The sequence below is a fragment of the Ictalurus punctatus genome, chromosome 22, assembly GCF_001660625.3.
Source record: "Ictalurus punctatus breed USDA103 chromosome 22, Coco_2.0, whole genome shotgun sequence".
NCBI lineage: Eukaryota > Metazoa > Chordata > Actinopteri > Siluriformes > Ictaluridae > Ictalurus > Ictalurus punctatus.
In genome coordinates, this window is record NC_030437.2 from 13628562 (window position 1) to 13646775 (window position 18214).

At 40.5% G+C, this 18214-nt stretch overlaps 1 protein-coding gene across 4 annotated transcripts in view; it reads right to left on the reverse strand.

Annotated features, from left to right (window-relative positions):
- wdfy3 (WD repeat and FYVE domain containing 3) overlaps window positions 1-18214 on the reverse strand; it is a 99902-nt gene that overhangs the window by 41749 nt on the left and 39939 nt on the right. For 3 of the 4 annotated variants that reach the window (XM_053674582.1, XM_053674581.1, XM_017452023.3), the window contains exons 12-18: window positions 17487-17950; window positions 16877-16960; window positions 15248-15419; window positions 11666-11880; window positions 9221-9333; window positions 7466-7703; window positions 945-1045 (exon numbers count right to left, since the gene is read on the reverse strand). In XM_053674582.1, coding sequence (XP_053530557.1) covers window positions 945-1045; window positions 7466-7703; window positions 9221-9333; window positions 11666-11880; window positions 15248-15419; window positions 16877-16960; window positions 17487-17950 — 1387 coding nt within the window. The remainder of the gene's footprint in view (window positions 1-944; window positions 1046-7465; window positions 7704-9220; window positions 9334-11665; window positions 11881-15247; window positions 15420-16876; window positions 16961-17486; window positions 17951-18214) is intronic. The other variant, XM_053674583.1, reaches the window with a different exon arrangement.

The window sequence follows — 18214 nt, forward strand, 5'->3', positions numbered from 1 at the left end:
CTAATATGGCGTACAAAATAAACCTGCTGACAACGCAAAGCACAGCGTTTCTCCACTCACTCAGTCGTTCAGCTCACTTTATTTATTTATTTAAAAAAAAATATATTTACATTTATTCCTTTAGCAGACTCTTTTATCCAAAGCGACTTACAAATGAGGATATATATACCAAACATATAGCAAGAACGTGCTTTGTTCGGATTCCATTCCAGCCATCCGAAAATAAGACTCCTTACAGAGCAAGAAAAAAAACAAGCAGAAATGTAAGAGCCTGAGATCTGAGTCTGCCTGTGAGAATGTGAATGAAAATTCTTCCGTCAGTGGCAGCGATGACGTCATCCGCAGGAAACTAGGTCAGAGGACGTGCTGCAGGAGGCAGTCTATAAATACTGAAAACATCCATTTACCTTCCCGAGGGAGGAAGGAGAAGAAGAAAGACAGAGATGGAGAGAGATGGATAGAGAAGGGAGAGAAAACGGGGGGGGAGTAAGAGACATTTGTCTATCCGGGGTCTGCAGAAGACGGAGAGACGGGAAAGAGAACGAGGGATCTAAAAAGCTCTATACTTCATATTGCATCATCACATTAATACTACATAACGCTGCCACTCAGCTGTGCAGCGCCAGAGGAGGCTTAAAGCACTCACACACCTCTATACGTCTCTCTACGTATACAAATGTCCTTCTTTACTAAGCTCTCAGCAGCCTCTCAGTATTTTCTCTGCACCGCTTCTCTTCACTCCTGCTTTCTGCTTCTCTAAAACTCCAGGATGTCCTGTCCTTTCTTGTCTAACTTTGTCTTGACTCCTTTATCTTTATCAGCAGCTGCGTCTCTTTGTTGGATATGGACAGGGATGGAGTGGGTACTGTCTGCTGACTCAGTGCTTGCAGATGTGTGTGTGTGTGTGTGTGTGTGTGTGTGTGTGTGTGTGTGTAGATACTGACCATTCCCCATGCCACTGACTACAGCCCCGTCGTTCACTCCAGATGTGTTGGTGTTGTTGGACGGCGCGTTATGAGGAGCCAGGCTAGGCAAAAACAAACACCTAAAAACAGAAGATAGAGAAATGAGCAAAACAGAGATAGAGAGATGGTGACCTGAGAACATTTAACACTCTGTTGTCGATCTGACACTACAGTGAGCATTGCTGGTCTTTTTCCAATATTTAACTGTCCAGTTTAATCTGTAGCCTCCGATTCCTCTTTTTGGCTGACAGGAGTGGAAGGTTCCATGTCTTTGTGTACTGAGATGCTTTTCTGCTCGTCTAGAGTGGGTAGATGAGTTACTACAGCCTTCCTGTCAGCTCAACCCAGTCTGGCCATTCTCTTCTGACGCCTCTCATCAATAAGGCATTTCCACCGGCATATTTTCCACTAACGGGACGTTTTTTTTGTTTTTCACACCATTCTGTCAAGACTGTTGTGCGTAAAAATCCCCCCCCCATGTCTGATGTTTGATGTGAACATCTACTGAAGCTCTTGACCTGTATCTGCATGATGTTGTGCATTGTGCTGCTGCCACATGATTGGCCGATTGGATAATTGCATGAATAAGCAGCAGAATGTTGAGGAGTATAACGTAAATCGCTCTTTTACCCCCATCTCACTAAAACCCTGGAAACCTTGTACACAGAGAATGCAGACAAGAAGACAATAGTATGCATATTAATACTCTTACAGGCAATTAAATAATCGATAAGAACCAATAATATTGTATTTCCTCATAACCGGAGAAAATACAAAAGGAGAATATAATGCTGGATTCTATATTAAGAGAAAATAACATTTTCCTACAGAGCCAGAATAGACGTGTTCAAAGGAAAATTGTAAAAATGAAAAGCCCAGATTTTATCTGCGAGCCACAATTTTACAAGGTCTAAAACCTTTCCTGAAATCCTGAAGGTATTCGTTGTTAATAAAAAGGAAAATGATTTTCGTACAGGAAATTTGTTTGCTTCAGAAACATGCTTTTAGCAACATCTCTCTGTCCTGTCCTGTGGCAAAATGCAGTAATAATAGCCAACAGCAAAGGGAAACGGACAGAAAAACACGCTTTTATCTGCAAATAAAAGCCGAAAATCAAAAAACTCAAAGAAAAGAAAAGAAAAGAAAAAAAACAGGTTTCAAAAACCTCCTCCAAAATGTGACTAACATTGTACTATCTAACATATTTTGACACGTGAACTTTAAGAAACCCTAAATACATTCACCATTCATTTTTCAGCTTGCCCAGGCGTTCTTCCTGCAAAGGTTATGTTGGGTAAGGAAATTTAAAACAGCCGGTCTGCCTAAAACTTTGCTAGGTAAGTGGGATTTCCTCTCACAGTGGATGTCACACTTTGATCAAGTTGTTAGACAGCTACATGTGAAACATGTAGTGAAACAGACATAAGCCCAATCGACTCCGATTGCAATCAGATATTTACTGTCCGAACGTCATCGGCACTCCTGCGTAAGCTGCTACTACAGAAAACAATGTATTAGAACATTAAAACAAAGCCACGACTGGGAAATTGAAATACTCTGTGATACGAGGAATGGTAAATCAGACAGTTAGCAGTACTCATTATAGCTGCCAACATCGTCCCCACAGAGTCCAATTTACTCTGACTACACAGGCTTCTGATATAATCAGGCTGGACTAACAGATGCAGCCTCAAACCCATTACTGGTGACTGAAAAACTAGACATAACCACATAGAGTGTGCGTGGATGTATGTGTGTGTTGGGGGCACAAATATGCTAATGCCTTTCCGTTTCCCAGTGAGCCCACAGAAGCTCAAGTGCAGCTGTGTCTGCTCCATTAAGCCGCTCCGCCAGTCCTGATAAGAGACAAGTTAAAATGAATATTTCATTGAGGCAGATGGAGGAGTGTGTGTGCGTGTGTGTGTGTGTGTGTGTGTGTGTGCGCGCGCTAATGTGGGACAGCGTGACCAGAATATTCTGCTTACCAGCACCTTCAGCTGAAATCAGAGCAAACAGCATTCTAAATGAAATTTTCAGCATTTTCAGGGGCCAAGCACCCAGACTCGGCGAGCCGGACATTCACAGACATGCTACAATTGTTGCATAAGCAATCACCGGAAATCAGAACTATAGGAAAAGGGATTCAAATGGTCTGGTTTGCATTTATATAGCACTTTTTAAACCTTAGCTGTTCTACAAAGCGCTTTACACTGGTTCTCATTCACCCACTCACACACACACACACACACTCACACACTCACACTCCAGCAGAGCTGCCATGCAAGGCGCCAGCTTGCCATCGGGAGCAACTTGGGGTTCAGTGTCTTGCCCAAGGACACTTCAGCATGTGGAGTCACATGGGCCGGGACTCAAACCTTGAACCCTACGATTAGTGTACAAGCTGCTCTACCACCTGAGCCACAGCCGCCCCAAGAATGATTCAAGAATGATGTGTAGTTTCATGCATTTGCCAGTGCGTTATGAGAGAATGGTTTTGAATACCAGAGTTCCTTTGGCAACTTTTGTTTAACCAGGTCTCAAGATGATGTGAAGATTGGACAAAATTTTTTTTTAGCATGTTATTGTAACTAGCCTCATGACATGGTCCTGAAGGTGCCTACCAAGTTCTGTGTCAGTGCACAAAGTCATTGTTGAGGTACAGCCTCACGTCCTGTTTTGTGGCTTTAAAGTCAGATTTGTTGGCTTGTTATCTTTTGATAACTTCTTTTTTAGGAAAATCTAGTTAAAACGACATCATAGGATGTGCTGAACTCATCTCGACTGAGGGAATCCAGGGATGTCTGGCTTCAAAAGTTATGCCCATAAAGGTACTTCCAAATTATGTCCAAATTTGACCCGATGGTGGCGCTAGAGTCAAATTCTGACCAAATTTGGTCAGGATGTTACTTAGACCCTCCCCAGTCAGTGTGTCAAATTTCACAACTTTGTAGACAGATGATTCTATGGGCAGCCATAGACACCCTAGCCAGGAGGAGGAGGAGGAGGAGGAGGAGGAGGTGAAGAAGAAGAAGAAGAAGAAGAAGAAGAAGCAGCTTTGGTGCTTGGCCCCCTAAATATATACAAAAAAAAGTGCCACTAATGTTAAGTGATGATGCCATATTTTTCAGAATTCCCCTTTCACCACTCTATCTTCATCTCTAATAACTGCAACACACTGTTTCCAAATATGTGCTGTGTGCATTACAGTACTGTAGAACAAAAGGCCCATAAATTACATTCCACATATTTTAATTAAATGGAGAAAACATAATGTTCTACAGTACATAGATAGCTATAGTTGTAACCATTACTACTCAAAGTCTTGTTCTGTAAAGAAACATATAGACCTGCAGTGAGAGGGTTTGTGCTATACTGCTTTGTATATTAAAAAATATATATATACTGCTCACGATTTACCATTAAAAAAAAAAAAAAAAATTATTTAACCATCCAGAACCGATAACATAAAATAAAAAATTTAATTAAAAAAAGAAAGTACAGCATTTCCACAATTTCACGTTAGGAGCATAATGATATTATCAAGCTGGGCAGTCGGGAACTGCTTGCCGGCAGTGCCAACTGTGCAAACTCAGCTGGATGGTGGATTTTAAGATGATTCTGCAGTTTGCGGATTCAAATAAATAAATCAAACCAGTACATTTTCGATATAAGCCTTTAATAATTTGGTTGTCTAATGTCGCCACGCCTGATATTTTTTTTCCACCTTCGATCTGCTGCTCAAACTGTTTTTCACTGTCCTGATCGGAGCAGGACAGTGAAAAACAAAAAACAAAACAGACTAATGAAAAATCCAGCTTATGTAATGGCAATGTCATCATCGCCATTAGCCTTATTGGTAAAGTGTTCAATCTAACACATCATAGTATTTAAACTTTTTAGCTCATAATTTTCATTGTGTTTTTCTTTTGGCAAAAAACTTAAACTTTTCCAGCTGAAATTTTTTGCTGGCATATATATATATATATATATATATATATATATATATATATATATATATATATATATATATATATATATATATAAAATAAACACAGCTAACTGACGCTAAATATAAACTCATCTAATGTTAGTTCATTCAATCATACATTGCTGGATTTTATTTCATATGAATGAACTCAAAACAAACTCCACAGAAAGCGTGGGTGAGAGTGGGGAAGGGGGCAGGGCTTCCACTCAGTGTCAGTTAATATTGGAGAGGTCAAAACACCTCTGCAAATCATTACAGATTCATGCATGACTCATCTCCCTTTCACAGGGAAGAAAAACACTGCTCTTTGGCATATTTCTGAGTGATAACTTGCATCCCACGTTCTCCGCTTGTATCCCCTCGTACTCCCATGTTAAACTGCGGGACTCTGATGCAAAATGTGTAAAAAGCTAACGGGACTGTTAATATAATATAATATTCGGAGTAAATGTCACTGGATATCGTGGCAGTGTAACATCATGTAGACATGATGAAATCATTATATCAATTACATCAGACAAGACTAGCAGTGAGCTTGCCGTACAGACAGTGAAAAGGTTGTGCTTTCGAAGCACTACATTGGAAGCACTGATCAAATTATTTTGAATATAACAATCTAAATGGATTATTATTATTGATGTTTGCTACAATAAGTTACTAAAGTATCAATTTCAACACAACAGTACTAACAGTGCAGAATACTAATGTGGAGTACTGCTGGCTCACTGTGCCCTCATAAATCATAACAAATATTAAATCTAAGCAAAAGGAGCTATTTGGAGAATGTGCACACATCCCTGGTTTATCTTAATGAAGCAAAAGCAGGTGGGAGCCTCAAACGCTCTCTGTGCTGCACTTGCAAATCTGATGTGTCAAAAGATTTACACACGCTTTCAGATCTTTTCCTGACGTCTGGATAAAAGTAGGGCCAAAAACCTGAAAGTGACATTATCTACTTAAAAAACAAACAAACATACAAACAAACAAAAACCCAACAGACTTTTTTTTTTTTTTTCAATAAAACGGAATTTCCTTAAAATTTATTTTGATATAGTCTGTCTTTGAAAGTGGAGAAATATACAAGGAGGACATAGTGCTGGAGACTACATTAAGAGACACAACATTCATAACGGCACAGAAACTAGGAGCAAAACAGCAGCTTTTTATCTAGAAATAAACATTTTAAAAGCTGTAACTGTTTCAGGTTTAGAACCTGCCATAAAATAGCTCAATGTTCTTGAAATCTTGAGGGCTGGAATTTACTGTTGACATAAAGGCCTACGACTGCAATGCAGCAAGTTTGTTATGTTAAAACAACAGTAAGAAAAAAACACTCCTACAGCAAAGGAAAAAAAAAAAAAAAAAAAAAAAAAGGAAAAACACCTGCTTTTATTTGCGAATAAAAGCAGAGGATGTTCAAAAACCTGTATTAAAAGCATTTTATATGGTCTGTCCTTGCCTATATTCACTGAGATTAAGCTCTGTATCAGTTACAGGTTTTCCTGAATAAAATCTTTTTGTATGTATATCAAAAAATAATGAAATAATGTTAATGCATTTCAAAGTCTGGTTAATTCCAAAATTTAAGAATTCACCTACTATTTATTCACATTTAAATTAATATGTACAGTTGAGGTCATAAGTTTACATATGCCTTGCAGAATCGGCAAAATGTTAATAATTAAAAAAGAATAATAATTAAGAGGCATCATAAAAATTGCATTTAGTTTTAAAATTAATTCCTGCTCTGAATAAGCTATCCAATAATATATATGACACAATAATAACTGAATTTACACAAATGAACCAGTTCAAAAGTTTACACACCCTTGATTCTTAATACCGTGTGTAGTTACCTGGATTATCAATGACTGTTTTTGTTTTGTTCCTCAGTGTAAATTATTGTTTTGTTTAAAGACATTATTTTTATGTACAAATTTACATTTGTGTAAATTCAGTTGTTATTGTGTCTTGTGAACTATATGTAAACATCTGTTATATGAAATAGCTTATTCAGGGCAGAACAAATTTTATTTATTTATTTTTTCTAAATGCTGCAATAATGCTGCGTTCAACTCGATCTGCTATTAGGATTATGTTCATTTCCCTTTAGCACATAAACCAACAACTTGATCAAAGCATAACATTCACTGAATGAAGAACGCTAGCTGAGGCGGCTAGCAAGTTACCAATTAAAACATCTGTATTTACAGCTGCGTTTATTAAACACATTGATTTACCCAACGTGACATTTAGAGAAAGGTTAGAAAGTAAATTTAAAAAAAACTGTATTATTTTGGTGAAACAGATTTATGTTTTCTTAAAATTAGAGGTGTATGTATGTAATAAGCGGAGAAAGTCTGAGAATTCAGCCTGAGCGACATCTGATGAGTTTTCCCAGACCTCTGCACACGTATTCGGACGGTCTTCTTTTACATACTACAGGCATTTCCATCTATTACAATATTCTACAATAAAGGCTGTAAAGAAAGCCAAACTTTTAAACACTCACCCAAAACCCTCGAGCGCTGTATCAAACTCGACGAAGGCTGGCGTGAGGGCAGAGCCGTGCAGGCGGATGATGTCGTGCGGCGTAGTCATGGACACCAGACATTTGACACGTGTCAAGGGCACGGCGCTGGCTTCAGCCGAGCGCACCAAACTCCGGCTGATCCGGTACGAACCGCTCTCCTCGCTCAGCGCAAACACGCTGTCCATCCCCAAGCCCTCCATAGATGCGGTCATGCTGTCTATAAAAGATAATTAATTAATTTAAAAAACGAGGAAAAAGGCTCTCTGTGTTTACTAACTACATTAAGATCAGCTTACTAATGCGTCCAGTATAAACAACCAAGCCTTAAGGTAGGTTCACACATACAGCAACTCGCAGAGACAAAGTGACCGGAGACCATTCATTCTCAATGCACTCTGGCGACTATATGTGGGCGTGGCCAGCGATGCAACAAAGTCGAAAAGGGTTAACCTTATGCACATTTGGAGCGACTTGGTGCATTGATTTCCAATGGGTGTGAAGACAGTAGAGCGTACGTGATCTCTGCTCCGCCATGCTGCTTACGAGTCCGAATTCTTTAGTGGACCCAGACAGTTCGGCACTTGTGCTTTCGCTGCAGATTGATAGCCCCAGTGGCAAAGACCTCACACTGCTTTGCCATCATCTCATAGGATATAATGTATATATACACACACACACACACACACACACACACACACCCTAGTGAATTTTTTATACAAACACTCTCCCTCTAGAATGTTTCATTTTAGCAGCAAGAAACGGGTTTGTTATCAAAAGTGGAATGCAGTAGTAGGAACGCCTACTGGCGTCTTCATAGTACAGCGACTGGCGACTACATAGTACAGCGACTGGAGACTCCATAGTACAGCGACTGGAGACTCCATAGTACAGCGACTGGACACTCCATAGTACAGCGACTGGACACTCCATAGTACAGCGACTGGACACTCCATAGTACAGCGACTGGACACTCCATAGTACAGCGACTGGACACTCCATAGTACAGCGACTGGACACTACATAGTACAGCGACTGGACACTACATAGTACAGCGACTGGACACTACATAGTACAGCGACTGGACACTCCATAGTACAGCGACTGGACACTCCATAGTACAGCGACTGGACACTACATAGTACAGCGACTGGACACTCCATAGTACAGCGACTGGACACTACATAGTACAGCGACTGGAGACTCCATAGTACAGCGACTGGAGACTCCATAGTACAGCGACTGGACACTCCATAGTACAGCGACTGGACACTCCATAGTACAGCGACTGGACACTCCATAGTACAGCGACTGGAGACTTACAGCAATAAAATCAATGTATTTGTGAATGTAGCTTCAAGATTCACTCATAAACTGAGGCCAAATCATAAAGGCAGTTACAAAAACTCTTTGAATTTAGCAGTCAATAGACAAGACAATATTTTTTAAACGCTTTATCAAGGTCAGCTTTAGGTTGTTCCTAATGGAGCTTCAGGAAAGTTATTAAAAGGATTACCACCTTCTTGTGTTTAAAATGGCCAGACAGCTCAATTAAACTGAACCATTCTAGCATGGGCGGTTAAAATTACGGCCACTCCTACAGCCAGTAACATGAAAATAAGGGAAAAGTGCTTTGTTTGATGTGCAGGTGATTATTTGGATTTTAACTGTGTTGTGTTCCAGCCAGCCATTTATTTATTTATTTATTTATTTTTGCATGAATCATGTTTTACTTACTTCTCGCTTCAGCTTCGTAACTCAGGGAACTTGGCTTGTGAACCCGATACTGCTTGAGAAGCTTTTTGTCCCAGGCACCGCAATTTAAAGGATTTCCTAAACGCAAAAACTCCCTGTGGAAGGAAAAACAAATAAACAGACATGTTTTGCATTAACATACAAACGCATTCATTTCTCAACAGAAAAATCAGATTTGAACTGTTTTCCTTTCTGATTTGAAAATCCATTTGTAAATCGATGCGGTCATAGCGTGGACTTTTCTTGATTTTTCTGATTCAAATCACTTTTTCGTTACACCCCTACTGTTTAGGTAATGATGACAGTAAAGAGCGACATCACACTGCAGCATAGGGTGTTTTTTTTTTGTTTTTTTAAATATAAATAACCCACCCGATTTCAATAGCAGTTCACACCATAAAAACCTCTAGCCGTGACGGCTTGAACTTAAGCACTATCGTGGATAAACGCACAGTGAAAACGATTTCTCTCGATTCCTTTTTACACATTTACAACGATGAGATCGTTCGGAAAACGTTCATCTGACCTCGTACTTCTTCAAGACAACCCACGGAGAACTTTAAATAATACTGAACCCCTGACAGATCCGATCGGTTTCATTTGAACACAAAGAACCTGCAGAGTGCTGTGAGCTTCTGAGTGCCAGGGACCTGCTTGGATAATCAGGCACACACTGGGGAGATCTTATTTACACAGTGAATCAAAGGTAGATCAGGAGATAAGGAGCAGAACTGACTTTTAATAACCTCCAGACTGCATGGGTGTGTACAAGTTGAATAATTGTGATCGTTATGATTGTAGCTATGGAAAAGATTTCGCTTTATCTTTGAGCTCAAACAATAAACAGACGTAGGAGCTTTTTTTTTAAATAAATAAAAAAAATCCCTAGTGGTTAAAGTTAGACTCTAATTAGAAATTAGCCAACCGTAGGAGACGTTGAACGCTGTGGTGTGATATGACGCGGAACATCACTTATGGATGATACTTACTACTGGATGAGGAATTAATCATGTGACCAGCAGCTTTATGAAAAACAGTACAGCTAAGTCTATAATATAGACAACTTAGTCTAATACTAGACATATAGCTAAGACTAAGAGCCAAATTTATTACATAGAAATACTTTTTTATTCCATTCATTAAAAACGCAACTGTTTTTTTTTTTTTTTTTTTTTAAATAGATATTTTTTAAACATCTCCCCTGGAATTATACACATATTATTAGACAAAAAATGCTATTTTAGCAGATTAGTAACATTCTCCATGAACAGCTGTAGCTGTATCAAACTTGTGTGACGACCTGAGACAAGCCTAGACATTTTCTACAGACTTTCCTGAACCTTCTCGGAATATTTCTCTTTTGCACGAGTTGCAAAATAGAACATTTTAAAACCGCTTACGCCCCAAAAATGAGAACGGTTGCACCTGTATATTAATAACCCTACTTACAGAAAAACTAAATTACTGCCAAATTTGAAAGGATTGTACATTTTACAACGGGAAATGAATCCTCATTCTGATTATCAGCATCATTCCCATCCACCAAAGGTAAAAGTCCCTCGCAGAATTTAAACCCGAACCTCATCGCTTGATTTCTCCTCTGTTCACGCTAACACCGTTGAGGAAATAATCACTATCGACTATTTCACTTACTTCTATATTGCTGGCTCAGTTTTTTCTTATTAATGTCTGTTCAATAGGTCATTCAAACATTTTAAAGCATTGTCCGCTCTTCTCTGTTTTGATGATGATGATGTGGGAGCATCAGACATTCTGACAGCCGGAATCTGATCACAAACCGAGTTGATTAGACTGCATGTTTCATTACTGCATGTAACTAGAGAAAACTTTGATCATATCGGGGGGCGGGGGGGGGGGCCTGCTCAACTAACAAAGTTTTAGATATCTTTCAGCAGTTTTAACTGCCTCCTTAGCCAGTGTGATATTTGCAGAAATCCTAAGAAAGATTAAGAACATTTACATGTCGATTTGGTAAAGTATATGTATGTTGAGGTATAAAAGTATTTTTTAATGAAAAAAAAACAAAACTCAATTTTGGTTAAAACTTGATTTTTTGTCGTTTCACCAAAATTTAACCACAGTTTCCCAGACTGCCACACAAATACGCTGAAAAATAAACGGCTGTTTAAGTACAACGGTAAAATGCTCCACGACTGAGATCCGTCAGATAAAGTAACTGCACCGTCAACTAACATGTTAGACACAACCATTTCTTAAACTTCAGTCGTCACTCCAAAATGAACATTTATATTGCATTCCCTGCTGTTGATAGGACTGGCAACCTGATAAGGCTGTTCTTTATGTTGGAGGTAAAGACATCAAGGTCCAAGTATCCCAGTCCTTTTGCTAATACTGCAGTGCTGTATTGATAAGGACACTTTTCAGCCTGCTCAGTTTCACACTGACCGGAGTGCCATGGGCTGCAGGTTCTGCGAGGCGAGCCTCTCGAAGGTCCTCTGTAGCGGTGGGTGTAGAGGGTGCTCCTCGTCACTCATGGCGCAGCTGCAGCGTTGTAAAAGGCGTGATGGAAGCCCTGACTCACACAGCACCTGCTGGTTCCTCTCAGAGTGTACCAACAACTGCAGTACATTCGCCACCGCCAACTGCAACTCCAAGGCATGCTGGGAAAAAGGACAGTTAGGAGGAATAAAGCTCACCGATCAATCAAAGATCATATCAGTATACAAAATGTCTAAAAGCTTGTAAAGCCAAGTCAAGGAGAGCGGTTTAAATAAAGAACGTAGTTCTATTTACCAGTGTCGCTAAACATCGCAACCACAATGCAAAGCGAGTAAAAGGTAATGCTCAACTGTTCTGTTGAATTAAACCTTCCTTTTTATCAGCACTGTAACAAGCAGGTCGTTTTTCCTGTATAGACGACTCTGACAGTGCTGATGTTTTTCCTCACCATTATAACAAAACAAGCCTGACCTGCAATTTTGACCATCGTATAACTGTCACTAAAGTTTTGAATTAAGTCAACTTTTAGCTCCACATTCACTGAGCATGCTTCAAGCTGAATATAAGTACCTTTCAGCCAGACTGAAAGGTAAAATCAGCTTGAAACGTACTCAGTGTGATTCATGTCTTGGTATCATGGCTGGTTGCAAAAGAGGTTTTTTTATTTTTTTTAAACTCTCAAAAGAAAATGTGATGGAAGCAATGGGGACGTGTTTTGATGAAGCTGACAGGAACTCAAGCAAAGAAAAGAGAGGATAGAGAGAACCATTGGAGATTATTCCAAACTTTTGTCAGCACATCAATTCTCATCAACGGTCTCGCAATAGGACTGTCACAGCATACTCAAAAGGACATGAAAAGCTAGAGTTGCCGACAGAGACAGAACTTTTTCCTTAGTGCTTGAAGTATGCTATGCATAAATGACAAAAATGGCTGTTTTTGTGTGTCATACTGCAAAGTCAAAACTGCATAGCTTCCTGAAAGTGTTGAACTTCTGGTTTCTTGCCAAACAAACTCAGTTCATGTGAAGCTATGAACTATATGATCTTGAGAAGGTTGTTTTCCATTCGCCTAAAAGAAACTAGTTCATAATTCATCATTTAGTGAAACTTATTAAACATGAAATCATGAAGTCTTATACATCGGAAAAAACAGACAACAAATAAAAACAGTTCACATTAAGTAAACTACATGTATTACACGCTCTACTAATCCACTAATATAACTTACCACAACAGTGCCGAATCTAATTTCTTTCTTACTGTATGCAAGAAAATACTCTGCGTTTTGGCACTATTTGTGAAAAAGGTGTGGGTCCAGTATCGGAATGAGAGCAACAAATTGTTATATTTATGTAAAAACTTTCCTGGAGAATCTCCTGGCTCAGGTCTTATTTGAGCGATCGCTATCGGTTCATAGATGTAACTTCGGTTAACTCGGGTAAAGTGTGGTGTTCTGTAAGGTTCTGTTTTAGGCCCACTGCTTTTTACATTATATATGCTATCCCTGGGTCAAATTATTCGTAAACATGGAATTAGCTTCCACTGTTACGCTGATGATACACAGCTGTATATTTCAGCGAAGCCAGAGCGAAGCCAGCAGCTTAATAAAGTTGAGGATTGTGTAAAGGACATTAGACGGTGGATGCTAACTAACTTCCTCTTACTTAATTCTGACAAGACAGAAGTACTTGTACTGGGACAACATGCAGCTAGAAGTAATCTTTCTGATTACACTGTAACTCTGGATGTCCTTACTGTTTCATCATGTTCAGCAGGAAAAGATCTTGGTGTGATTATTGACTCATGTAGATAATATTACTAGGATACACTTATTTCATCTCAGTGATATTGCAAAGATAAGAAATATAATGTCACTGCGTGATGCAGAAATATTAGTTCATGCTTTCGTCACCTGTAGGCTGGATGATTGTAATGCCTTACTGTCTGGATGTTCCAGTAGGAGCATAAACAAGCTCCAGTTCATCCAGAATGCAGCTGCAAGAGTTCTTACTACAACCAGAAGATATGAGCACATCACCCCGATCTTATCCACACTGCACTGGCTCCCAGTTCAATCTCGCATTGATTATAAAATACTACTATTGACCTGTAGAGCACTAAACGGTCTCATACCAAAGTACCTGAGCGACCTTTTGGTCTTTTATGATCCACCACGCCTACTTAGATCAAAAGGTGCAGGCTATTTGCTGGGATCTCGAATAGTGTAGAGCTTTCTCTTACAAAGCCCCACAGTTATGGAACAGCCTTCCAATTAGTGTTCGGGACTCAGACAACGTCTCAGTGTTTAAGTCCAGGCTGAAGACATATTTGCTTAATCAAGCTTTTTGTGAATAGTTTTTTTCCTTAGGCAAAGGAGCAGGTCTAGAGAGATCACAGGCAGAGAGTGTTATGGTGAACTGGGATGGTTCCACGTGTTCCCTTCTGGCTCTCTCTTTTACTTATGCTGTCATAGCTAGTCTTGCCGGAGTCCCTGCTTGCACTTATGCAAAGTACATTGTCCTTAATCATTACGGGACAATAAGCATACCATAATACTCTATTCCTCTCTCTTTCTGTTGCGCTACACATGATACTCCCGAGATGCCAGAGATCCTGACCCCTTCTGCTCTCTGGCCCTGCCTGATCCATCCTGACACCCTACTTCTGGTTCTCATCAACTGGAAGTTACATGTTGCATGAGGATGGCCCCACATCATCCAGCCTAAGGATCACTTGGATTGCTGAGGATGGTATCACTTGAACAACCATAAAGATGGCTTTAGACCTCAATTCATGTGAACAGTTATGCTATGATGGCTAGGAGTACAACAGCTATTATAGCCTTAGCACAGCAATTACCACAAACAGTTTTGCACTCAAGTCTCCATCAGTGAACAGTAGAGAAGTTCAACAACACAGACTTCAGGTAAAAACTGTAATGAATTTTCCTGGTTACACAACTGCATTATTTGACCATGTAGTATTAGCACATTTATAGAAGGGACTTAATTATAATTGTACTATTCGTTGTCACCCAGATAAGGACGCATTCCCTTTTGAGTCTTTTTCCTCTCAAGGTTTCTTCCTCATATCGTCTCACACATTTTGACCTTGCTCATTAGATAGAAATTCATACATTTAAAATGCATATTCTCAATTGATATTTCCGTAAAGCTGCTTTGAGACAATGTCCATTGTTAAAAGTGCTATACAAATAAAACTGAATTGAACTGAAATGTAACTAAAAAAAGATTTGTTCTCTGAACATTTCAGGAAGCAAAAAAACAAACAAAAACAAACAAAAAAAAACCATCCCCAGAACGTTCTGTGAGCCAGTTGTTAGCTAGGACATGGTTAGAATTTTTGGTCTACTTGATGCGTGGGGGAAAGTAAACTTCAGGGATACTGCAAGAGAATCAAGAATATCACGTGCTACAAAAGCCCATCCTGCACAAGAGTAGATTTGTTATTTATCCTGTAACCGTTGCACTATGAGACATGCTAAAGGCAGAGAAGAGAGGTGTACCTCAGGTTGGGTGTCTGAGCTGATGGACGCCAGCAGGTCCAACATGGCCAGGACAGCCCCTGCATGAATAACCACAGGATCGGAAGCGTGCTGAGAGAGGTTCCCCAGGTGCAGCTTTAGGTCTGTGAGGTTTTTGGTTGGAGCAGTGTTGGAGGAACCGTGGTAGCCGTGTCTGTGTGGTGGAAGGGAGAAGGTCAAGGCACGGTCCTAATTCACACAGAATATCAAAGACAGATCCATTTCTTAACCAAGTTTTCTCCTAATCACCGGTGTGTAACGTATTCAGGCCCTTTTGTTTATACTTCCAGTGCATACTGTATACTCTCTGTATACTGTACTCTCAGGGACATTATTATTAAACAACACCTGCATGGAAAAAGCTACAAAAGAACCACAACCACTCGTCCTCTGAGAGATATGGCAAGATTTCACAACAATCTCTCAGACTAATGATGAGGAAGGTAAGAGTGAAGCCAGCAGTCACCCGAAAAGAGTTGCAGGATGACCTGAAAGCAGCAGGAACAACAATATAAAATAAACAATAAGCTGCAGGGCAACCGTCTCCATGTACCTCACACAAAAATCCTCTGCTAAATATGAAGCACAGCGCTGTGCATCTAAAAGCATTCACACAAACCAGAACTCTTTGGAACAATATACTCTGGTCACAGGAAACAAAAACAGAACTATTTAGCAAGAATTCAGCTTGTTGTGTTTGAGCAAAGAATGGTTGTGTGTATTATATCCTCAGTGAAGCATGGTGGTGGGAGCATCACGATATGGGGCTGCTTCTGCTACAAACAGTACTAGGGCATTGCATGTCATTGAAGGAAACATGAACTGAGCAATCTACTATGAATATACGAGAGGGTTTAATCCTGATCACCCAAGACACTGAATTTGGGCAGAAGATGGATTTTTCAACTAAACAATAACCCCTAGCATACAGCCTAAATAACTGTAATAACTAAATAACCCTGAATGCCCTAGACTTGAATCCCACTGGAAATTTATGGTGTAATTTACGGTGTATAGACATCGTATGCACTACACTGACGTCAGTTTAAAACGTTATACTTTGTTATGTAGATGCTCATTCTAGCGCACTGTTCGCTTATACATCAGCATAAGAATCATGTCTGGTAATGAATGGGCTTTTTTCTAAATGTAGAATATGTGGGAAGTTGTGATTCACTCCATTTATGCATAAATTCACACCCATAGAGGCTACAGGTCTAGAGTTTGATGTAGGTCAATGAAACATCTGCCTTGATGCAATGTTAATTACTGATCACGGCTCCCTAAAGAAATATGAGCTATTAACACAACTAGTTGAAAGGCCTTTTTTTATTTTGCAACTGCAAGCTGGAAGCCAGCAGAACAGCTTGACAAAGCAGGCTGAGGTGAACACCACACACACACACACACACACACACACACACACACACAGGGAGAGAGAGGAGAGGGAGAGGCAGTAAGATCTATGAATAGAGCATAAGATAAGATTTGTGTTAGAAAGTATGAGAGAGAGTGACAGAGAACGACAGATAGAGAGAGAGGAAGAGATGCAGGGATAAGAGATGGAGAGGGTGGCTGGGTGGGGTGGGGGGGTAGTGCAGAGCGCAGTACCTCTTCCTGGTGAGTGCTGGTGTGCCCCAAGGAGAGGGGAGCGAGGTCTCGTGAGTCAGGCAGGGAGGCACCTGCTCGGCACGACTACACACACACACACACACACAGATCGACAACAAGCATACAGCACACAACCGTCCAATCCACACACACAGGCATCAGAATCCCCACAAACAGCCGGGTGAAGCAACACACACCCCGCATGTGCAGCCAGGCGATGCCATGGGTTACATCAGCAAGAGAAGAAGAGGGAAAGAGAAGAATAAAAATGATGGAAGCAGTTAGTTTAAGCTGAGAAGAGAATTTAAGATTATTAACACACAAAGGAACTGGTACAGTCTTGTATATAAACACAGAAACACCCCCCCACACACGCACACACACACACGATCACGAAATGGCCACAGGCTAAAGCACAGCTGTACTACAAAAGCAAATGGACCTCCCACTAACTTTGGAAACGTAAGACTGAAATAGTGTCTACATATTAAAAAGAGATTTTGTATTTTATGGACTGATCAGAATGGAGACAGACAGAATACCACATTGAAAAAACTCAGATGCTTTCTAAACTCTTCTTCTTGACGAACAACCATAGGCACATCCTTACCTGTCAAAGGAGTCGGTGGCCATTTTGTAGAGGTAGACGAAAAGCTTGGCGCAGTGAGCCAGCTGTGGACACACGCTCTCCTCAGACACCGCCTCGTCCTCCAGGAGCCTCTGAAAGGCCTGGGCGTTGGAGGCCATGGCATTACATGGCACGGTGGCCACCGGGGTGAGCTTCTTAGTATCTGAGAAACAGCCGAGCAGACGCACAGCGTCGGCCAGCTTCTCGTACTGCACCTCGGTGCGGAAGAAGTGCGCGTTGGCCGGCTCGTAGCGCATGGCAGCTGTTAGAGTGCGGAAGACAGCACGCAGCAGCTCCAGAGGCCCGCTCGCCTCTGGCTCGACCCGTGCGCCCGCGCTCAGCAAGCGTTCCATGGCCACCAGCAGTGATGTAACATAGACAAAGCCACCAACACGCCTGAACACGGTGCGAGAACGGTGGCTTTCACGCAGCACAGCCAACAGCGCCTGCATGAAAAAACATGAAGATCTGGATTTTAAAAAAAAAAATTTTATTCGCCAATCACACTGAATTACACAATAAATCGTGAAGTTTTCAGTTAGTCGGGATTTATGCATCGCTACAAATTACAGCAATCACATGATCGTTTCTCAGGATAAATTTTAGGTTCTGGTAAGAACCCGACAGCAGAGGGGTTCTCCTCCACAAATACACTAGCGCCCTTATAGAAAGCTATAAACATTAAATATACAATGAAAATTTGAAGAACC